Source organism: Betta splendens, chromosome 6 (genome assembly GCF_900634795.4).
Source record: "Betta splendens chromosome 6, fBetSpl5.4, whole genome shotgun sequence".
In the NCBI taxonomy this organism is placed as follows: Eukaryota; Metazoa; Chordata; class Actinopteri; order Anabantiformes; family Osphronemidae; genus Betta; species Betta splendens.
The window spans coordinates 2,222,945-2,246,854 of record NC_040886.2 but is presented as its reverse complement, the minus strand read 5'-3'; the positions used below and the strand labels follow the sequence as shown (position 1 = coordinate 2,246,854).

General features: G+C 40.0%; 2 protein-coding genes across 3 annotated transcripts; both read right to left on the bottom strand.

The window, feature by feature from the left end:
• Positions 1-556: 556 nt before the first annotated feature.
• herpud1 (homocysteine-inducible, endoplasmic reticulum stress-inducible, ubiquitin-like domain member 1) lies at positions 557-5,890 on the bottom strand. Its single transcript, XM_029154383.3, has 8 exons — positions 5,489-5,890; positions 5,075-5,152; positions 4,429-4,506; positions 3,744-3,910; positions 3,178-3,288; positions 2,719-3,090; positions 1,964-2,078; positions 557-1,786 (listed from the first exon to the last, which is right to left on the bottom strand). Exons 1-8 carry the CDS (start codon positions 5,627-5,629, stop codon positions 1,604-1,606), a joined length of 1,245 nt encoding a protein of 414 aa, XP_029010216.1. The 5' UTR covers positions 5,630-5,890; the 3' UTR covers positions 557-1,603.
• A 470-nt stretch (positions 5,891-6,360) lies between these two features.
• On the bottom strand, positions 6,361-15,895 carry slc12a3 (solute carrier family 12 member 3). 2 transcript variants are annotated; one of them, XM_029154381.3, is made up of 26 exons: positions 15,400-15,895; positions 14,497-14,634; positions 13,725-13,800; positions 13,532-13,627; positions 13,280-13,419; positions 13,094-13,204; positions 12,503-12,614; positions 12,257-12,387; positions 12,103-12,187; positions 11,728-11,888; positions 11,335-11,442; positions 11,133-11,256; positions 10,439-10,540; positions 10,200-10,355; positions 10,001-10,100; positions 9,623-9,734; positions 9,299-9,436; positions 8,880-8,986; positions 8,694-8,776; positions 8,507-8,578; positions 8,299-8,397; positions 7,993-8,104; positions 7,785-7,871; positions 7,520-7,655; positions 7,148-7,215; positions 6,361-6,973 (listed from the first exon to the last, which is right to left on the bottom strand). In XM_029154381.3, exons 1-26 carry the CDS (start codon positions 15,679-15,681, stop codon positions 6,832-6,834), a joined length of 3,078 nt encoding a protein of 1,025 aa, XP_029010214.1. In that variant the 5' UTR covers positions 15,682-15,895; the 3' UTR covers positions 6,361-6,831. The 2 variants fall into 2 exon arrangements, with proteins under 2 accessions (XP_029010214.1, XP_055365379.1); XM_055509404.1 differs by lacking the exon at positions 15,400-15,895 and having other exon boundaries at positions 14,454-14,587.
• Between the last annotated feature and the right edge of the window lie 8,015 nt (positions 15,896-23,910).

The following is a 23,910-nucleotide window of genomic DNA, read 5'->3' as shown; positions in this document are numbered from 1 at the left end:
TGCACTGAACAGATGTCGCCTACACTTGATCACTGGTGAATTTAGCCCCCTAATTTAACAGTCAAACTATGTTCCTACCATTACCTACGAGCTTTGGGTCATGACCAAAAAGACAAAATTGCGGATACCTGTGGCCCGAAATGAGTTTCCTCCGCAGTGTGGCTGGGCACACCCTTAGAGATAGGGTGAGGAGTTCTGCCTTGGTCCCACCGGAAGAGCAGGAGGACGTGTCCAGGGAGAGGGAAGTCTGGAGCTCTCTGGCCACACTGCTGCCCCCAGGATGATGGATGGACTGATGGATATTGCAGATCACCATCTGAACCTCTAAGATCTCACACGGGTCAGATGATTCAATAATATTTTTAAAACACTGCGTATTTAATTAACAAATCTATAAAGTGATAATTTGATCAATCAAGGAATGTGACAGCAGGTTAAAATACAAAATATATTTGCAGGCCAGTGTCAGTGAGTGACAACATGACAATAACAAGTAATACTGTGAACCGCAGTGGACCAAACTTTATCGTACACAAAATAAAACCAAAACAATATGAACAGTCAAGAGTGATTTATTGCGTCCATCATTTAAGCTTGTCCTTCAAATTCACTTCCTTCCACAGCATCCATTCGCTCTAAACTACATAAACAATCACACAAAAGACATTTTTACAAAATCCTGGTCTGGATATAAGTCAAGAGGAATCACTGTGGTTAGATATGACAAAAACCCAGTAAGTTCTTATACTGGATCTGTAAAACATCAATTGGAATGACATGAAAATGCCAAAATGAAGACTCAAATAATGTAATAGAATTAGGAGCACTTGAGCAAAGTGACCCGCACATACATTTACTCAATGGACCCATCAAAACAATGGAGCATGCAACGATTTAGTATTAAATATAACACAACCTGTGACAAGAAAATAAAAGCGCAAAAAAAAAAAAAAAAAAACCTATTTAGTTTTAGAAACTTGAACTCAACTTTAAATTTTTAAGAAAAAGAAAGCCCCAACTCTAGGCCTCAAATTTACATTTTTTATATATATATATATAGCTATATAAAGCTCGCATAACATACATATAAAGTGCTTTGTGTACATTTATCTACAAATGTGTGTGAATTTTCAGTTCTTTTCAATTCCAAAAACCTAATTCTCTACATTTATCGAATGAAAGACAATTTAAAATGCAAGAACTTTAGAGATGCAGATCTTAACTAATCATCCTTTATGTGGATCATATAACACAAGATAACTAGACAGATGAAAAACAGATATGACTGATTATCCTTTCTAGGCTTGATGCTAAATTCTAAACATGTCCCTTAATTTATCCATTAAAAATGTATTCCTACGCATCAGTATGAAATGATATATGTATAAGTATTCATGCATTGCTGTTTGTAATGGTATGTTTTCATATCAAATCCTGTATTTGATATGTAAAGATTTTGAAAAAAATGCATTGGCTTGTGACAAAAAAAAACAATATCTGTCTTTGGTGTGGCATAACATAAAACAGGAAGCTGATACTGTTGGATTCTAGTTCATTTTGTTGGTACTTTTTGAGTGCCATGACAGCCATGTTTTGTAAATGGTCAATTGGCCATGCCCTGAGGAAGCTCCGGTATGAGGGAGGAGAGAAAGCTTTTTAAAAAAACCCAGGCTGTAAACATGATGGAAACTCTGTGAGGAGGAACCAAAACTGCTGTCATTGGTCCCGGAACATCAGATCCATTTGCTGCAACAGCAGGTTCATCCTCTTGACCATCAGTATCTGCCTGAAAGGACGGACAAGATGTTCATAAAACCGTGAAGCTTTAGCAACAGATGCACTTGTAGTCTAACAGTGCTGTGAAGACATTTCCATGACTCTCACAAACTAGGACTATGACTATGACAATGAAACTGTGAACTATGTCTATAACATCGATGTTGATGAAGAATTTATTTCTTACTGGATTCGGGTTCCTGTCTGCATTTTGCTGGTCATGTTGGTCCTGGGGGGGCAGCAGATGATTAGGTCCCTGAACCTGCATTTGCCTTCTGAAAGGAAACCACCCGGCACTATGTCTGTCAAGGAAAAAAAAAACAGCAAAAAAAGGCTCTTGTTTATTGTAGCAGAACCTCCATCTGATGTTATACCCAACAAATAATTCAATAAAGCAATCATTTTGTCAGATAATTAATTCAATTTTTTTGGACAATTTCTACATGCATACAAAAGCTGTGACGGTATCACATGCTATTCTCTTATTCTAGAAAATAAGCTAGTAATGTATTATAATGATCAAAATACATATTACATTGTTATTTTTTTATTTCAATGCCAGCACTAAAAAACAAAATTCACATTATTATGACAAAACATGTTGTAACAAAACTTAACCAGGAGTTAAGCAGCTTTCACTTGTTTGTTCTAATCTAAGGTTCTGGTTTGGCAGGTTTTACAGATGTGTATCCTGAATGCTATGTAAGCGCAGAAGGCCTTTGTACAGTCTTGAAATGCAAATCATTGTCATTTCTAGTGATGTTCTTAACAAATAAACTAAAACTATTACCAAAACGTAGTGTATATGGTAAATTATTTTCAAGTCCCTAGTCGCCAACACACTTCCTTAGGTTATGTACATGTATAGCTAAAACTAGTTACTGTGGAACGCTCCGTTTCTAGTAACTCAAGCAAAGAGGAAACAACCTATGGTATACTCACAGGTACATGATGAGAAGGGTGCTCATCACCAGCAGAAAGCGACTCAGGTTGGAGTAATGATACACAATCATGAGCAGAACACCAAATCTAGCAGTAGAGTACAGCCAGTCGAGCCAGTCGCGTTCCACGTCCTCCTCATCCGCCATAATGGGCCCACCCTGAGCGTTCATCCTCATGTTCTGATTGGCTTCCCCTGGGTTCATGAAAACACCATCCTGTGCTGGGTTCTGATTCACAGGCAGGTTGTCAATGGGGTTCTGATTGGCTAACGGGCCTGGAACAGGCATTTGATGTGCAGGAACAGGATGATACTGGCCACTGGTTGAAGTTGATGCAGAGAGGATGGTGCCTGCTGCTGCCAAAGCTGCATGGCTAGAAGGAGTCAGAAATTAATTAATAATAATTAATACTTGATTAAATTACATAACATGCAACAGAAGACTAGAAACATAAATTTACTATTGCATGTAGTACTGTCTGGCGTAGACATGCTGTAGCCACAGTAGCTGTTGAGGGCTGTACAGGGAGAACCTGGGAAAGGCTGGCTGAGTCACCTGTGGTGCTCCTGGCCTAGAGTGAAAAAGATGAGAGACATGTCTTCCTATAACTGTAACATTCATTCAAATGTCAACTGAAAACCAAGCAAGCGTACATACCAACAATATAAATATATATTGACTGAGGGCGATGGCATCTGTAAGTATCTGGTAGCGATTTGCTTTCACTCCCCCTTTGTACTTGGTAATGTGGTTTGTTAAATGACTACCACAGCAGCATTAACAAAATGAACTTGCACTTGTTTGATGAACTATTATATCAGCGTTGTAAATTGCCAGGTGTTCACATTGGTTGAGTCAGTGTTGCTATTATAATAGTGTATAAGGTTTATAAAGTAAATTTTAATTTACGTTAATAAAAAAATCGGCCTCATGCTTTTCTCAATAAATATGATCATGCTTCTGAAACATATTTCTGATTATGCCCAGCTACCTAAATAATGAATATATGTTTCTTTTGTGGCTTACACTACACCAGCAGGCCAAACAGGAGTCCCTGGTGGAGGTGCTAGGATCTGCGCAGGAGCTGCAGGAGTAGACGAAGAGGAAGACTGCCTTCTTTGCCTAAGCTCAGGTGTGCTGGGAGTCTGGACAACGTCTGCCGTGGATGGGTGAGACTGTTCTGTCTCTTTGGTCTGCAATGTAAGAACAGCTGGGCAGTTACAATAGGCAGGGGGTCTCCAAACTCGGTCCTTAAGGGCCGCTGTCCTGCTGCTTTTCCAACTCTCCTTGCCCCAGCTAATACTTGTGTTCAGTCAATCAGCAGCTAACTGACACACCTGACCAAGGTAATGAGCAGGGAGAGTTGGAAAACGAGATGCTTGTGAAACTGAACTGAGTATCTTTAGCTATGTGTAGAGCAGAGTGATGACTGCTCAAGTGAAACCGTTCCACTTCATAGTGTGACGACAAGAGCACCTGTTGTCGTTGAGTGCACAAACATGTTTTAAGTTCTCATTGAAATTTGCCTAAATCTAACACAAAGTGTTTAAAAAAGCAAATAGATGCCAATTAAAACAAAAAAAAGAAACTGAAAACTGACAAGACTAACAAGCAAATCTTTCAAGCGCACACTGAAACCAGCTGGGGAACTGAGGCTCCATGCACCCAGTGACAGACCTTATTTACATGAGTAAACAGCACCCTTTCTCACCTTATTTTCAGCTCCAGCTGAGCTACAAAATGGATTTCGAGATGGGCACACCAGGTGGAGTGTGGGAAGGGAGTCAGTCTAAGAAAGGTGACAGAAATACCTAATTAGAGGAGCTACATAAATACATGAACACACCATTAAATAAACACTACGAGACTAAACTGACAGCCATGTTTCTAGATATGTATCGCAATCCGGACTACAAATTAACAAATTATGCTCTGAAGGGAAACAGCATAACTGCAGCGGTTTGGTTCTGGACAAAACAAACAGCATCGCTAGTGTGGCTGATCCTCCACGTTACGGGTAGAGTCCAGTCCTGGTCCTTCAGGGTCACTGTCCTGCGTGTTTTCCAACCGTTTCTGCAGTTATTGGTGACCAGAAATAGGTACGGCAGAAATAATCGGATGAACAAGTAGGACTGTGGCCCTCAGAAAGAAAGACTGAACACTCCAGCTGTTTGTAGCAGGTTTTAATTAGTCAACTGATAAAAAACATTGACTTAAGTGATTTCATGAACAGGGCTATTTATTGTAACACAAAGAGAGGGAAAAGCAGAAAACATTTATAGTGTTTCCGTGAATTCTAAGAAAACCTGTTCATAGACAGCCAGTTACACTCGTGACAACCATACTGTGACGTATACCTGTCTGAAGATATCGCTAATGTGCAGGTGGTCAGGCAGGAGTTTGCCTCCATAGATTAGTCTCTGCTCGCTTACAGTCTAAGGAAGAGAAACAAAATTATGTTAACGAAACAACACAGACATTTCTACGGTGCCAACAGTTGTGCTGCTTGTCCTGTCGTGTGTAAAATAAATGCTGGGAAGATGAAACATGTAGATTAATGAGTTGTTTAAACTCTACTGTAGCAAAATGAAAATGAAAACTGATGAAACTGGTCTCTTGGTCAAGACTCACACACAACACTCCTCAAGTCTATTCTTCGTACTTTTTTCATTTTTTGTATGTATATCGATCTGCGTCCGACACGCGAGCTAACCTGCTAGTTCCGTAAACGTTAGCTAACCTGCTAACTTCTCAGTTACTTTATAACTCACCGGTTTGGTGGGGTAGACAGCTGACAAACGCGTTTTTAGATCCATTACAGTCCAACTCGGATGAACACCTTCGACGGTTTGGTCCTCTTGCGCCTGGTTAGGCGTTTTTATGAGGAGAGTAATGGTATCACCCACATCCATCGGTCTTTCTTACTTTTAGTCTTGTTCTTCGAATGACACTATGCGACCCTTCACGAAATTCAAAAGAAATCGTAAAGCTAATGTTTCTCGATGGGCCTCGGAAAAAAGAGACGCAAACCGTCTTGTGCAAACAACAACTTGTAGAACTTTGACGTTTCTAGATGTGCCTTCCAGCTGCTTGACATTCAGGACTTTAGCGAGGAGGACGACTGTTTCCAAACACACTGTGGCCACATCTGATTGGCTACGTTCTCCCGTGCTAAGACGTGGAAGCAGGAGGCCTAAGGAGGACTCAGAGCATGCGCAGTTACATAATTATTGAATACAAAGATCGTTTATATTCCGTTGGCGCTCACTCTGGCGCTTTTGCCAGCATCCCAAATCATATAGTGGTACAGTGAGTACAGATTTTTTTTTTTTATAAAATTGTGCTTCAGGCGTTCCCCCTAACAGAATCAGAGTGGGATCTTTGAAGAGCAAAACATTGTTGCGTCAGCCACGATACATCAGCCTTAATTTGACTTCCAGCAGCTATTGAACACATTGACCCAAAACAAAGAATACCTGAGTGTGATAACGAACGCTGACACAGAGAAAATGCTAAACTATACAATACAGTCAAGGTCTGTTACACTAAAATAGCTGTGGTGCTGATTAGAATTCAGCAAATGTAGGAGGCAGGTGCTGCTTTTCTCAGCCATTTGCACAAGAAGAAAACAAAGAGCATCAAGTGCTGTTTACACTTTTTATTCAGTATTTTTTGAAAATATAAATTATCACTTAACAGTTTTATAGTACACTTAAAAATAAACAATACAATTGCCTATGAGTAACATGAATAAATATGCTGTATACAGCCTACAGCTTAATAATTAAGGGTGGAGCTGGTTGGTAAATATACAGTAAGCATCACACACTTAAGTTTTTACTGTACTACAAATATTTTGAAACAACAACTATAGAAAAAAATTGTTTTCATATGTTTCATACATTAAATAAAGGAAAATATTTTTAAAAGCTTTATTTTTTTCCAGAATACTTATTTGATTGACTTTTTTCAGATTTTAAACAAAGGAAAACAAAATAGCATCAACATTTCTAATGCACTGGTTAAAGGATTAGGTGATTAGGTATATGATATAGATATATATGTCAGGGTAATAGCTCACTACATTCTATTTTAATAGAGTTATGAAAACATTTCACTGGCAATAGAAGGTGAGAACATTTTCCTGATTTCCTCTGACCATTAGGACTGGAGGTCTCAGATCACGTGACAAGAAGTCCAGCCATGCCAGGTAGAGTATGTTCGGACATGCGCCTCTTCTCCCAACAGGCATGGTGCTGCGACAGCAAAGGGTTAGTTTAAACATAAACAGTGAATTGAAAAGGAGAATAGAGATATGAGGGAGAGGGAGGTGTAGGTGTAGGTGTCAGGAACGGAGACCTAGCCATCCCAGAATGACTCATGCTTAGTAATCAAAGCAGCAATTATTAAAGCCCAGAGACTGTACTTACATAACGATCAGAGCAGCTTCTCTGGAATAGTCCTGCAGAACTTCGTTAAGACGGATCTGACGAAGTGACTATATTCCAAAGAGAAGTTACACTTTTAACCATGGAAGAAGAAATTTTCTTTTCTTTGAACATTTACCTGCTACTATACTTTTCTAAATCCTGAAGCCAACCTTAGTCTTTACAGTGTATATTGTTCCTAGGCCTCCAGATGCACATAAATATAATACATTTCAAAAGACAAGATGTGCAAAACCTGACTGACAGATGATGTAATTGAACAGCGGCACTTATGTAGCTACAAAGCAGTGAGCTGCACCCTCGTGCTCTGCAGACCAATGTGTGTGACTCCGTTTGCATATGAGTGAGCCAGACCTTGGCCATGTTCTTGTCTAAATCCTGCTCAGTGATCATCCAGGGTTCCTCCTGTCTTGCTGTCCCAGAATCAGAATCCTGCTTGGGGTTTGCCTCCAGCCTGAAGCGGCCCACCATACTCTCAAACTGGTGAACACTAATATAAGATAGATATAAGATATAAGTTTGATTAAAAAGACATTCACAAGATTTTTAGAGGTTTGTAATCTAACATCTACTGTAAGTCCAGATTCTTTGTTGTCACAATCAAACTTTGAAGCCTTACTTTGTGGGCTGGGGGTTTTGGTAAATGTCAGGAAGCACCTCAACGTTATGAAAACCAAGACGGAACTTCTTTATCAGTGCCAGTACCCTGAAAAGAAGCTTTGTTTATTCTAGGCTTATTTGAGGCACTTATATCCACTAAAATTAATAGTATCATACACATTTTTTTCAAAAGTGTAGATATATGTAAATACTTCTTCTAATCTTACTCTTCTTTCTGCTGCTCTTTCTTGTCCGACTCTCCTCCAACAAACACACGGACCTTACATTTGCTCCAGCGCTTCCGACGGGTCAGAAGGTAGGGCAGTAGCAGGGTCAGACCTGCACACACACACACACACACACACACACACACACACACACACACACACACACACACACACACACACACACACACACACACACACACACACACACACACACACACACACACACACACAGTGATGAGGAAGCCCGTGACACAAATGACCATTGACAGGAAGAGGAGGTATAAGGCAGTCGGGAGGTAATCTAACCTCCATCATCACACAGCCAATAAACATCAATGGTCTTCTTTCCTTGCTTTGTCTGAAACACTGTGTTTGGTTGAGGCTCTGGATCGATGGAAATAGAAGCTGTGTAGTGGTAAAACACCATATTATACAACTTGTACAGGTATGTCAAATCAAATATGAATATACATATATGGACATGTTTGATATGTTTATGTTTGCATATACATACATGATATACTTGTTTGAATGTTGGAAGAGGTGCTGCCAATGTTCTCTGTTCCTGCATCAAATGCTGGATTGACTGAAAAAGAAACAAGATGATGACCAAAATGTAAACTTTTTTTCCTATAATGACATCTAAGTCAGATGTAGTACGGACAGTTTTCTGATAATGTGAATTGATTTTAATCACTCACCGTGTGGCTGATATGGACGTATGGCTTCCAGTCCCTCCTTCATTCTCAGCACACACACCCCATACTGCAGGTCAAAAGCATCACTACAACATAGAAGATACATTCTTAGATCTTCTTATTGTGTTGTTGTTTTCTTGTAAAGCAGACTGTTATACTTTAAGTTGCTTTGATTTCCACTGTACTCACTGCAATATTTCAATGTAGTTGTGTGCAGCCTGGGGTGTGCTGCTGCGCCAGTCCCTCTTGAAACCCATCATGAGAACATTAGGCTTGATTCTACCCAAACCTGACCCCTGGTGGACAGACCGCAGTATGACAGGGAGTCAGAACTGTTTCAAATGATTCACTCATTCATTCATTGATGAGAAATCTGTGTTTGTGTGTTTACTGTCCAGTTAAGAGATGCCAAGCAAGTCTTTAAGGCTGGATTATACTGTATAAACAACTGTGATGACTAATATTGTGATTGATTGAATTATTGAATATGTTACTATATGTTCTTCATTTTGAATACACAAGAAAAAGTAAATATTACAGTAACAACTGTACTTGAGTCTTAACAATTAAATCAACTTAGTATAGTTTCATATTCCTTGTCAGGTCACCTGTAGCAGCATATTGACTCCTGATCGCAGGTCTGAGGCCACAACTCCTCTGTAGAATGACTTGATCTTTCGTTTGTTTAACCAGGCAACATGACCGCTACTGGTTGCCCTCTGCACTGTTGTTAAGGAGGAACCATCCTGAAAACATAGGCTCCTATAGTCAGACAACTACTTTACTTTAAACCTCAATCTCTATTATCCCTATTATTGATTCAAAGGTAGACAACACCAGGCTGCTATCAATAAAAGCAGAATCAAAATGCAATGGTGGTCTTACACATAAAACATTAATAAATCAGAACAATATAGCTGAGGTTTACTCACAGTGACTACATTGGCGCACAACATGAGACTTAGGCCTTTGGTGAAGCAGCTGATGAGATCCACCAGAGCTGGGCGACTGCTGGGAGAACCTGTTAACACCAGGCACTGTGGTCTGAAAGAAAAGAACAATATTGTGCAATTTATCAACTTGTCTGAGGACTTAAAGTGACTCACTAATTTGTTTCTCCTCATATCATCGTCTTGGGAGTAGTTTTAGTGTAGATTAAAGTTTGTTAAATTTGTAGCTGAGTGTTATAATGTTGCTACCGCAGGTATGAATATCATATGGTCTGAAATACTGTAACCAACCCAGAGATTTAAAAGTCTAACAAATTACATGGAAAAACAGAATAAATGTTGGTCCTCAAACAAACAGACCTGTAGTTCTTTACGTGGTCCTCCACAGTGTTGAGGCCAACACACTGATTCAGTGCAATGTTGTAGGAACTGGCCTGCACAGACGAACCCCAGTTGACCTCTACACACATAGCAGGGAAACAGATTTAAAAGGGCAGAAGAATGAGTAGACAACTGACGGTGCTGGTTTTGACTGTGTGGGAGTGTGGGAGGAGATTACCAGGCCTTTTGTAAAGTGTGTATCCCAGAAGGAAGAAGACAACACCGAAGGCAATGAGGGCCGCCCACCACGTCAGCAGGAACATGATGACCACACAGCACACGGCACCCAGCAATGACAACCACTTACTGTAGAACCTGAAGGATGGACGCCAGCCTGTACACACACACTCGTGTCTTACATTGTACTACAAACTAGTGTGCTTTAACTGTCCATCCATGCATTATTTAGTTTTCTACCTGGTGAATTGGTGATGGATGCATGGAAGCAGCTGAAGTTGATAAGAGAGTAAGAGCACAAGAAGAAGTTGGAAATGATGGGGGCGATAGTGTTGAGCTCAGCTGATTGAAAAACACAAGGCAAAAATTTAAGGATTAATATTTACATCCTACTGAAACCCACAAAGGACTGATAGGAAAGGTGTGTACGTTAAAATAGGGTTAAAATAGAAAAATGAAAAACACTCTGATCATAACTGTTACCTATATTTTGTTATATAAATAATAATAATAATAATAATAATAATAATAATAATAATAATAATAATAATAATAATAATAATTATTATTATTATTATTATTACTACTAATAATAATAATAATAATAATAATAATAATAATAATAATAATAATAATAATTATTATTATTATTATTATTATTATTATTATTATCAAGCCAATTAGCTTGAGTGTACATTTAATATGCTACTGTAGCTAAAGTCCCTTTCATATTTGCATTGGTCTAAAAGTAATACATTGCATATTCCTTATTGCATTAACTTCAGATGCCATGAAGACCCACCAAGTTCTCTAGCTCACACATTTCCAGACCCCACTGTTATTCTAGAGTTATAAAAGATACCACCATGTGGATTTAGACAACAAATAAAATTGCTCTTAGCGATCTGTCGTTTAAAGATTCTCTCTCTCTTACCAATGAGAATAAAGCAGGCAGCGATAACATAAGTCAGCAGGTAGCCTCTGATTGGTTCGTTGTTTTTGCCATAATCTTTGCCAAAGAATCCAATGAGAGGGTAGAGTTTGTCTTTGCACAGGCACTATACGGACAGGAAATAATAACTTAGACTGTCACTGTGCAGACAATAAGACTAGAAGCACAGTGTGAGTGTGCGTACCTGGAAGACCTTTGGAGCAGACACCAAACAGGCCAATGCAGAGGACAGAGTTGCTCCAAATATCCCAGCAGTGATGAGAGGGGCAAAGGCAGAAACCATGCTCATCGACTACACACAAACATGTGATGCTCATTAAAATGATTGTCGCCTAGGCAACCTACAGTTTATGCAAATTGTTGCTGTGTCACAGACACCTTGTAATCAGACTGCCGACTGGGGCAGCACTCTCAAGTGGCAACAAAAGAAAACTGTGGCTAAAGCACCAGCATTTGATAATAATGTGATTTAGGGAAAATCATAAAGCTGAAAAAGTTAAGAGTCAGAAACAGGAAGTGTTTGACTTTTGTGACATTTGACTCATTTTGGTGTTGTTAGCATTAGGGGTTTATTAACCTGATAGTAGTTGAGGAGGCCGTAGGAGCACGTGCCATTCTTGATGCACTCGCTGAAGTCCCAGTTATACTGACAAGCTGTTCCAATGCAATTCTCCACGGGTGTGCCAGGAGAGAGGGTGTCATTGATATTACCTGACGCGTCGCGTACCACACAGGACCCTGGAAAGACCACAAACATGTGTAATGGACTAGTGTGTTGAAGGCCAATACACTCTAAATGTCTGTAACAGCCTGTCGTATAAAGACAGATATGGAAATATATACAGTATACAGTAGTACAGTATGTTCAGTTTATCAAAAACAATGTTTTAGATGTCAGTTATTGGGTAAAAGCCTAAATTCAGGCTCGCTGAGTTGCTTGGTTATATGTTACCTATGGTGGCAGAGATGATGAGGTACGACATGGTTGTCCAAAATATAGCCATAAGTGTTCCTCTGGGAATGGCCACGGTTGGATTCTTGGAAAGAGAAGAATAATGAGGACCAAGTCTTAAAGCAGTGTTTTGCTACAAAATGATAGATAGTACCTTCAGATCTCCTGAGATGTTAGCTCCTGCCAAGATGCCTGTGGCCGAGGGAAAGAAAATAGAGAACATGCCGAAGAAGCTGCCTTCTTTCCCCCGCCAGCCGGGCACAAAATTGCTGGCAAATATGGATGCTATGAAAGATGAAATATTCACTTTACCCCAGAGCTCATGAGACTCAGAAACCTTTTGACAAAGCTGTTTGTCGGCCATTTCATGAGTCTGTAATACTGCATGTACTCTATTTACCTTTGTAGCTGAAGAAACCCTTGGACTGCTTCTCTGGCGTTGAAGGGATAATTGTTCCAACAATGTAACTAGCAAACGACACCATGATCACCAGGAAGAAGAGAATCTGAGCCTGTAAAAGACAGAACATACAGTGTGTACTAATGAGCTGTGGACCACATTAGTGACCCAGACAGAACATCTGGAGTTTTCACACCTGATTTAGATGTTTATGGTCCACGTGCACTTTGCCATTCTCACCAAATAAGGGTTGTCATATTTTCTCATTATCTGGTTCAGCCACAGAACTGTCTACACTGTTCTGACTCCAGGATTCATGTCACTTAGGGGTGTGTGCTAGTCATACTGTAGTATGAATGCGTCAGACAGCAAATGCCTGGGTTAGTCTCCGTGTGACGCATGTGGGTGATCCTAATGATCTGATTATGCAAACAAAATCAGCAGAATCACTAGTGCTTCAGAGTATATTGGATTCAATTTGTGGTTTGTGTTGTGTTTGACAGAGGTGGGTCACTTACGCCAAAGCAGTTTGAAGTAAAAAAAAACTACAACATTACTTAGATTTCATTGAGTATGTTCGATTGAGCTTACCTTGGATTCCCATGCCATGCCAGCCATGGAGATGCCCAGTAGACAGGTGACAGTTATGACACCAATGATGCGAATGTCATTTGTGCGGTCAACCATGACAGCATTGTTCTCCTGAAGAAGAAATCCAAGTGTTAAAATAGAATAAAACTTGAGCAAAGTCTGAGCCACACAGAGGGTTCTGCTCACACGCATGAGGTCTACTACAGTCTCAGCAAAGCCCACGGTGTGCATGGCCACAGCTACAGCATTGGCAAAGGCAAAGATTAGACCGATTGATCCACCCAGTTCTGGACCCAAGCTACGGCTGATTAAGAAGTAGGTTCCACCTAAAACAACACATGGAGGAAGCATATACACTATATGTGCACCAATTTCATATCATTCTAATAATTTTGAAGGTATTGTTTGCCATTCATTTTCTCAGTGACAGACACGGACCTCCTTTGACTTTGCCATTGGTAGCGATGGCTGAAGTGGAGAGACCTGTGATTCCAGTAATACAAGAGGACAGCAGGATGATGACCCAGGTCATACCTGACAAAGAGACAAAATGAAAATAAAAGCAGCACAGTGAGCCACAGACAGACGTGCATGTAATAAACATTATTTTTAATCTTTCTGCTGAACGCACCTATACCGGCTTGACCTGTAATCCAAGGCAGTCTCAGGTACAGGATCACCCCCCAGATATTTAACATGCAGCGTATCTATAAACCAGACATTTAGAGTTTTTGTTGAGCACAGAACTCCAGTTTTATCTTGTCACAATACTTTGTGTTCAGTGCTAATGTTGAATATTAAAAAAAAATTAAATGAAAACCACAGAACGATTATGTTATATGTTACTCTGTCGCAAGTAATGAACTGTGATGCAGACACATAACATGGTGCGATGGCTAAAATCTACTGAGTAACACACTAAACTAGTAATAGTCCAGTAACATTTATGGCATGGTTGATGTCTATAGATACAATATGTGACCCTGGGCTTTAGGAAACCTTTTAAAAATGCACAACTACTGTGTTACACCTAAATAGCTGGAACTATAAACTAGAGATGGCTTATAATGAATCAACCATTACCTTTGTATGACCTTGTCTTAAAGTCTACATAAGCCACCTCATAAACCATAGGGATGAAGCAAATTCCTTTAGATTCCTTATCACCTGAATGAAATGCATTGTTTTGCTTTTTTATGTTTTATGACATAGTTTAATGTTTTCCTGATATATATACAGTATATATATATATATATAATTTTTGCATGAAGTATTTAATGTATAGTAGTAGTAGTAGTGGCCTATAAATTGCCAGCCTCTGTCACGATTTAATGCTAGTAGATATTTCTTTATGAAGTACCTTTAGGTTGTCAGACATTGATGCGACATTGATGTGACATTACCATCACTCCCTGCACCCAGCCGAAGCGAGTTGGCTCAGGCGGTGGCTCCTTTTGCTCATCTGTGTCTTCCTCAGAACTGTCTCCTCCTCCCGCTTGTCCATCTGTCGTCTCCTCATACATGGGAGGTTTAGAGTCATCCTGGGTAAATTACAGAAATATTATTTATACACCTTAAATTATTAAATTTTTCTCATCCATCCATCCATCCATCCATCCATCCATCCATCCATCCATCCATCCATCCATCCATCCATCCATCTATTTTCAACCACTTTATCCAGAGCAGGGTGGTGGGGGCAGCAGTCTAAGAAAAGTCCAGACTTCCTTCTCGCTTTTCCGGTGGGACCCCAAGGCGTTCCCAGGCCTCCTCTCGATGTGGAGGAGCAGCGACTCTACTCCGAGCTTCTCTCGGGTGAAAGAGCTCCTCACCCTATCGGTAAGGGTGCACCCAGCTACCCAAACAGAAGAAGCTTATTTCAGCCGCTTGTATCCATGATCTTGTCCTTGACCCAAAGCTCATGACCATAGGCGAGGGTAGGAGCATAGATTGACCAGTAAATTGAGAGCTTCACCTTTACCACAACGGATCTGTACACCGACCACATTACTGAAGCCGCTGCACTGATCCGTCTGTCAATCTCACGCTCCTTCCTTCCAAGTTTGACCATGGCCTCAAACTTGAATGGAATGTTAATTTGTCTCAATATTTCGTGATTACTTTTACAAACTATAATAATTAAAATGAGTTATAAGGAGTAAGTCAAAAAATGTCTCATATAATAACATCATCATCATAAACTTAAAAGCTGTTAAGGCTGACTAATACAAAACACTGTGATAACAAACATGTTCCATACCTGAAATTTTAATTTATTTCAAAACAGAGATGAACAGCATCCTCACCTCTGGGTTGGCGTGCAGTTGTAACAGAGATGGCCTGAAGCGTCTACGTCTGCCCCAGACCTCTGTGTTGGCATAGAAGTCATAGTGCGGCGGTGCATCCAGAGTCTCATAGCCAGTTAGTGCATCAGATCCATGGGATGTTACACTGTTCCCATCATCATAACACTGATAGTAACGAGACTCATCAAAGCTTCCAGGCGTTGTCTTCCCATTGACTGACACGGGAACTCTGGGTCTATATGCAGCCAGATGGACACTATCACTGACTACAGGCAACTCCATTTAAATGTGAACTGGGAACTGAACTGGATTTTAGGAAATCTGTAACTACGGTGGTGGTAAATAAAATTAGCTGTATTGTACGCTTTTCGTAAAATTCTCTTTTCCTTCAACAGTGGATTTAATGCCCTACTCAGTCAGCCAGTCAGTCTATGAAGATGATGGAGCTGTAGGGTGAGTGTAGCAGGCTTTATTGCAAGGGTTGGTTTTATATTTGACCTTAACCAAGCAGGAAGAACCCGAGGCCATGCAAAACAGCTCCTTCAGTGAACACTCAAACAAGACTCATTACAGGAACTATTAAGTCTTACTTACAATGTGTGCAAATACCATGACTGTGCCAGATCAACAAATGCAGTTAACTGCTTTTTAAATGTTTCCCTGAAGCCTTCATAGGAGTTTGTTCCTATGAAAGCTAGTAAATGCAGATTTATTATAAATGTGACATCATTGCAAATTATCTGATGGTTTTATCAGGTCTGGCCATTTGAATCAATTTGAATAAACCACAATCACAGTTTTTAATGAATTAAATGACAAAAGATAATTCCATTTAATTAATGACCATGATGGTGCAATAAAATGTTTTTGACTTTTTATTATTATAGGAGATCTTTTTCAGCTATAGTTCTAATACCTGAAATCATTTTTAGTAGTCTCAATGTATGTATAGCACCCTAACCAAGAGACGAACTTGAGCCATGTCTGAGTTTATGCTGTGTCAAAAAGATTTTTTAAGTCCAGTCTTAAAAGTAGTGTGTCTGCCTACTGAACCTGAAGATGTCAAGCTGGCTCCACAGGAAAGGAGCTTGCTAGATACGTAGACTATACTTCCCATTCTAACAGTGGCATCTCTAAAAAACACGGGCAGACCAGTGCTCTGAGAACAAAACTTAAGTGTAATAACTTTATACACCAGCAAGTGTATGTAAAGAGAAGAGTTTTTAAATTTTATTTATGATAGATGGTATAAGCTAATAAAACAGACATGTTATCTCTGTCAGTATTTTGAATTAACTAAGCACTTTTCAAACTTTTCAGCACCACCTTGAGATCATCTACGACAAAAATCTGATTAGACGATGAATATTTTAGATGCAAACAAAACCATGAAACTCTAACCAGTGCTGTACTATGATGTATCTAAATCCTGACTGGGAAATACAAATCCTGACTGGAACTCTAGGAGCCTTCATCTGCAGCCTGTCAGTGCGTAGATTAATTTGATGTAATGTGGACTTGCTATAATTTTGCCTATTAAAGTAAAACCTAGCTAAGGTAGTAGGAGGAGTGACGTGTTGATGGTTTTAATGCGTTAATTATAACTATTAATTAAGGTTAAGGTAATTATCATAACAAACAAATCAAAGTGGTTTACGTAAGACAGATGTCTTGACAGCAAATCAAATGCTTTGGAACATGGTACAGCCATTTGAAGGACGGGTCTGAAGTATGTTGGTGGGAAGACTCAGAGACTGAGGATCTAAAATGAAATAAGACTAATTAGTAAATCTCAAATAAAGATTAATTTGACTCATCCACCTTGCTTGCTCTTAGGAACATGATAGTCAATATTACTTGGCAAAGTTGAGGCATTCAGGCTAACATAGACATCAGGCTGGAGTCAAGGTAAACTGTTAGTCATTTACTAAGTACTTAGATGAGAAAAAATTGACACCTGTATTTAATTGTTATTATTAATTTATTCAGTTCAGTCATGCTTTGTAGCAATTTGAGTGACTTAATTTTATTATGAAAAGTGGCTGTGGACCAGACATTACATTTGGTTGCTTGTTGCTACTTTATTCCCTGTTACCTACATTAGACTGACTTGAAATCAGGGCTACAATTGGGGCTATAACGAACTTTAAAAGAATTATTAGAAAAAAAAACATGAAAAATACAATATAAAAGTAGTAATAAACAACTAATCTCCAGTGTTTGTCATACTACATAAAAACACCTTCAGAACCACAGAAGACATTTTATGGGTGCTGGTCAAACTGACCTTTGCATGTCATGTTCGAGGAGTGCCTCTTAAAAATTTGTTTATTGTGTTCTCAAACTTTGATCACTTTGAACATTTGCACGTGTCATTGATTTCAATGAATGAACAGGACTTTCACAGAAAGGTGGAGGCTCATTACTTTGAACTGCTTCTTCAGTTTCAAGATGTGGTTAAATGATTAAACTTGTCTGTAACCTTAGTAGCTATATTATCTGAGCCCTTGAGTGCGAGAAATCAACAACTGAACCTAAACTTTCTCTGTGATTCTTGTGTGAAAGTGAAACGTTACTATTACTGTTACATTTGTCCAGCTGATACGTAACAATGGTTCACACTTTACGTTTATTAATTAAATTAATTGATTGTACAAAACTTTGGTCCACAAGGTAATTTACATCAATATTGAACTAAACATAAACCAAAGTGAATTTAATGGCTTGTACTGAGGTAAATGTGTATACATACACAAATTCTCATGATCAGAGAACTCACAAACATGCTTTATGACGTCGTACAGCTCAAGGTCAATATAAGAAATGACCAGCTCACATAAAAAAAAATGTCTTAAAAATGAGAGTTTATAAACAGATGGCAGTAAAATGATAAAGATCATTGGATGCTTTGAGCTGTTTTAATATTTATTTGCTATAGAAATCAACAGGTTATGAAGCCATGACCATGAAAAATGTAGCACAGGTAATTTTAACAATATGGAAGCTTTAGCAGGAAAACAACACAAGACTACAGACAGCTCTCCATAATTGGGTTTACGTACTATAGCATTGCCATGTGCAATTATATCCAGGAGTCTTATCATGGTGTGGTAGTCAGACAGATGCAACCTCCAGGAAGTGGAATTATCCAACCAAGAACTATTGTACAGATTAAACACCAGCTGTTAATGATTGAGTAGTAGGTGTGACGTAGGTGGGGCTTTTAACCTTGAACAGGACCAGGCTTACCCTCCTCCCCCCCAGTTTGTTATTTAAAGAGCTGCCTTCTAGGTTTAGCTTAATATTTAGCAAATGGACATGAGTCAATAGTCTCAAAGTCATCTCACAATGTAAAGTAAGTGTCCTGCCAAGAGTAGAGCAGCTATTGCTGAAACCAGTCAGACCACATGACTTGAGCTTTAACAATTATAATGCGATGATTGACAGCAATATTGGGACTGGATATGAATCTCAACATCAACCACACATTTTCAATTGTGTGTTTTATACACACCTGCGTTTTATGTGTTCTCTGGCAGGAAAAACTGGGCCCAAACTTAGAAACCTCCTGCTTCCCAGGTAACACCATACCCACTGAGCCATAATTTAATTATTATTTTTTTTTTATCTCAAGGCACTTTACAGGGTAAGGGTTAAGACCTTACACAACTAAACCCAACAAGTGCCACATACAGTAAGTCTTTAATTGTACTAAATACAATTTAACAGCATCAGTGGAGAGGAAAAACTCCCTCTCTAACGAGGAAGAAACCTCCAGCAGAACCAGGCTGAATGTGGGCATCTGCCTTGACCGGTTGGGGTGAGGGGATAGAGAGAGAGAAATACACAGCAACAACAACAAGCAACAACAGAGCACAGGCAGGATGGTTGGACCAGGGACTAGAGACAGGCAGGATGGTTCAATCCACTGCTGTCCATCACAGACACAGCTCTGAGTCCAATGATACCTGTAGGTGAGGACAGAGTGGGAGAAAGAGGGGGGCGGGAGCACAACTACTGGAAAGAAGACAAGACAAGGTTAGTTAAACATGGAATAATTATAGAAGGTAATTGGATAGAAGAGTTAGAGGAAAACTGGGGAGCTCAGTGTATAAATTAAGTCTTTTGCAGGTTAACTAAGAGATGGTTGCTGTGACTAACAATCATTGCCAGTGACCTGAACCATCTCTAACTATAAGTTTTATTAGAAAGGAGGTTTTAAGCCTGATCTTAAAGGTGTCGAGTTTATCAGTTTCTCGAACCTGAACAGGGGGATGGTTCCATAGGAGAGGATCTTGGTAGCTAAAAGTTCTGCCTCCTGTTTTACAGACTCTAGGAACCACAAGTAGCCCAGCGCTCTGAGAACGAAGTGTTCTGCTGGGAGCATAAGGAACTATGAGGTCTTTAAGATAAGAAGGAGCTTTATCATTAAGTACAGTACTTTGTAGGTGAGTAAGAGAATTTTAAATTCTATCCTACAGTTTACAGGCAGCCAGTGCAGAGAAGCTAATGTAGGAGAAATGTCATCTCTCTTTCTAAGTCCCATCAGAACTTTTAAATTAGGGGGCTTTTTAAAGAGCTGTTAGAAAGTAAGAAGTTACTGTAGTCCAGCCTAGAGGTAACAAATGCATGGATCAGTTTCTCTGCATCACTCAGAGAGGATGCTTCTGATTTTAGCTGAGATGAAAGTAGGCAGTTTTGGGGATTTGTTTAATATACGATGTACAGTAAAAGAGAGATCCTGGTCAAAGATGACACCAAGGTTCTTTACAGTACAGTAGAATCTGAAGCTAATTTTATTTCATCCAAAGTAACTATCTGACTTAACAGTGTCTCTCTGTGATTTTTAGGGCCAATAATAAGAACCCCGGATTTACTGTATCTTAATTTAGTTGAAGGTTTTGGGAAATCCAGTATTTGATGTCTTTTAAACAACATCTGCATAACAATGAAAATTAATAGAATGCTTCCTTATAATCTCACCTAGAGGAGACATGTATACTGGAGGCTGAACAGTACTGGACCAAGCACAGAACCCAGCGGTACTCCATAGCTAATCCTTGTGCATGTGGAGGATTTGTCATTAACAAACTCGAATCTGTTCAACAAATAGGATTTAAACCATCATCCCAGTGCTGTTCCTCTATTTCCAATGCTATGTTCTAGTCTCTGTAATAGATTGTTGTGATCAATTGTATCAAATGCAGCACTAAGATCTAACAGGACAAGGACAGAGACCAGACTATTTTCTGAAGCTAAGAGAAGAACAACACCTTTAATGCCCAGGAGCAAATACAATACAGTACAGAGTCAAGGGAGGCACAAGATGCTTCCCGAGGCTCACAGGGAGCAACAACGTCCTCTAAGACGAGGATGGTCCAGGGGACTGAAGAATCGAGGTGGCCAGCAAGGATGGAGGCAGCGCTGCTGTTGCGGCCGGAGGTGATAAAGATTAGGCCACCAGTCCTCTTGCAGAACAGAGAGCACCCAGCAGAAGTTGCTTGGGCCTCCAGAGGCAGAGCAAATGGAGCGGAGCTGCAGGACGGCAGCAATATGCTGGCTAGGGACTTGAAAGTGATGCTGAAGAGCAGGACTAGAGAGCTGAACAGAGATGAGGCAGAGCTTTGCCCAGGAACCCACGAGGGAGCCTCTGCGGTTGCAGGGAACTGCTACCCCAGGAGTCGAGGCAGTCTCCTCCGGACCAACAGCAACTAGGGCTGGAATGATCGCTTCTGGACCAACCGGAACAAGGGCTACAGGGGTCTGCTTTACCGGGTCACCAGTAACAAAAACAGGAATGCCTGCTCCTGGACCAACAGGAGGTAGAACTAGGGGCAGGAGCTTAGCTAGACAGGGCAGGAGCTTGACGTGGCTGAGCTGGGGCTGAAGCTTGTGTTTGATGAAAGAACTGGACTGTAGTTAGGACCAGAAAGTTGTACAGAGACATGAGCAGGACTTGAAGGCCGTACAGGAGCATGAGCATGACAGCTTGGCAGGGCTCAGGCTGGTATGGGGTGCTGAATTGGTGCGTGGATCAGATGCATAACTGGAACGTGCTGAACTGGAACTAGGACTGGGCTTGAAGACTGGGCTGGAGCCTGAACTAGAGCTTGACATGACAGGACTGGAGCTTGACATGATAAAGCCGCAGAAGTGGGAGCTGTAGCGGATTCAAATTAATAGTTTGATATTAATGCAGAAATATTAACAGTCTTCGCAATCCATTTCAGTCTAGTCAATGCCAGATGTCAGTTTAATGAGTTACTAGTTATGCTAACTTTACTTCCGGTCTCAATTACATCAGCTGTTGGTAATCTGTAATCACGTTAGATATTTAACAATCCAGTTCTTTGCCAGATTGTCGTAAATTCATTTCCGCTTTCCAGCAATTTCAGTTCGTGTTCTTGTTACCAGTTCTGTTTATTCCTGACCTTGCCTCTAGCCTAGTCCTTCTTGTACTTTAGCCGAGCCTGTTTGTTACCGACCTTGCCTGAACCTCAAACCATCAAAAATAGCGGGTCAATTAAGAATGATTGGTTATGGTTTCAGTTTTGCTGTAATTTCTTGATGACTTCTAAAGTCACAAAATTGCTGCTCATTCGTATGTCTAAGTTTACAGAGTTTAAGAACAAGTTAAGAAAAGTAATGCGGTGCAAAAAGAAAGGTGAAACAAGTTTGAAGAAAGAGGGAACTCCAAAAAGAAGTAGAAGTAGTCGTAGTAGGAGAAGCAGAAGCAGGAAAAAGGCATAAGCAAAGTAATAGTTTTTCTACTATGTGGTTTTAATACCCCAGGGGGCAGTGGTCACTTCAGGGAGGAGAAATGAGTTCAACCAATGGTGAAAAGTTCCACCTCTTCAGATCAGGTAACAAAATATTTGATTTGGATTGATTCAAAATTTGGGATAAATAAGCTTTTCTCTTTTCATCAAGCTCAAAGTACCATTACACCATTAGAATAGCCATATAGATTATTAAAGGTGCCTGCACATGCAAAATTTACTTTTTGGACATTATGGTACGTTTATTTGACTCCTTGGTTCATGTTAAGACACTTCTGGTGTGTAAGAAGTACGCCCCCTACTTAGTTCACATTTTTGAGAGTTTATCCAATCCGGTTCAAGATTTTGAATCGTTTCAAATTTGGCAGACTATGTACATCTGCATTCTCTTGACCACTCACAGAACCAGCTTCGGCCCGCCCAGACAAACCTGGACACTGCAACATTACATTTCAGTCACTCAACTCAGTCACAGACAAAAGAAGAAGTCACTCACTGTGCACGCTAGCATAGTAGGTGGCGGTAATGCACCTTTCAATTGGTTGCCACCCGCCATTTAAAAGACAAAAGAAGAAGAAGTCACTCACTGTGACACGAACTGACATGAGGCCATTAGGGTTCAGAAAGTGCTCCGTTGTTGGTTGTTCCAACCAGCATTGCAGCCATTTAATTTTACCACTTTATGGATTAATTTGATTGTAAATGGACCAGTGCCGGCACCGCTGCCTAAATGCTTCTTTGTGTGTGGACACCATTTCACCTCCGTCTGCTTTGAAAACGAGGGTATATTTATTACTGGGCTTGAGGTTGAAGAAGCACTCCGTTCCTACAAGATGTGATCCACTTGCTGCTTCCCCAAACATAAGTACATGCTTGATACTTATTTGATGTATGTATTACAGAGGTTTCTTTGGTTATAATCTAGCTTCCCTGTTGTGTAAGGAATGCTAATTGCTAGAACAGTTGAATCTAACAGCTACAGCGACAGAGAGAGACAGTGTTCCAAGATGCTGACACGCAATTTGGATGATTCCAAGCCTTTCCATCATTCATCCGGTTCGAATCGTGTGATATACTGTATGGTACTGAGGTCATTCACTCAGCTCACATTTTAGCTGCTAGCGTCATGTTAGCAGCTAAAACGATGGTAGCACAGAGTTAGCAGCCACATAACATTCAGTACAACTTGGGTTTGGCTGCAATAGTAAGTTGTGAGAGTCAGCTGTGTTTCTAATTACTACCGAGCCTGGTGTGTGTATGTCATAGCCCAAGTAGACCTGTGAATTTGGGTTATGACAAGTTCTATCAAAGTCTAACATGTATGTGGTTGCTGTCTTCTCGTGGCGCATCCCAGCTACCGAAAGGCGAGGAGGTTGCTTCTCAAACTGACGCCACTGCAGGCTGTGGACACACGGCTACCTTTTAGAAGAGTTGTTGCTCACCTCAGGAGCTAAGGTATGTACATTTAACAGCAGTATGACAATTTGCTGGCCAATATGCAGTTTTATTTAACGTTTGAGTAGTTGTAGTATTCATAATCTGATCTATATTATTGTCTATATATTTACTCTGTATGCAATTGGTCAACTTATTTTGATACTTTAGTCTGTTGATGGCGATTTGTAATTCTCGTGTTATGGTGCAGATTTTGTGGAAAATGTGATGGAGACCATCTTCAATAAAGTCCTGCTGGACCCAGGTTGTTCTATGGAGGACCGTATTAACATCCCTG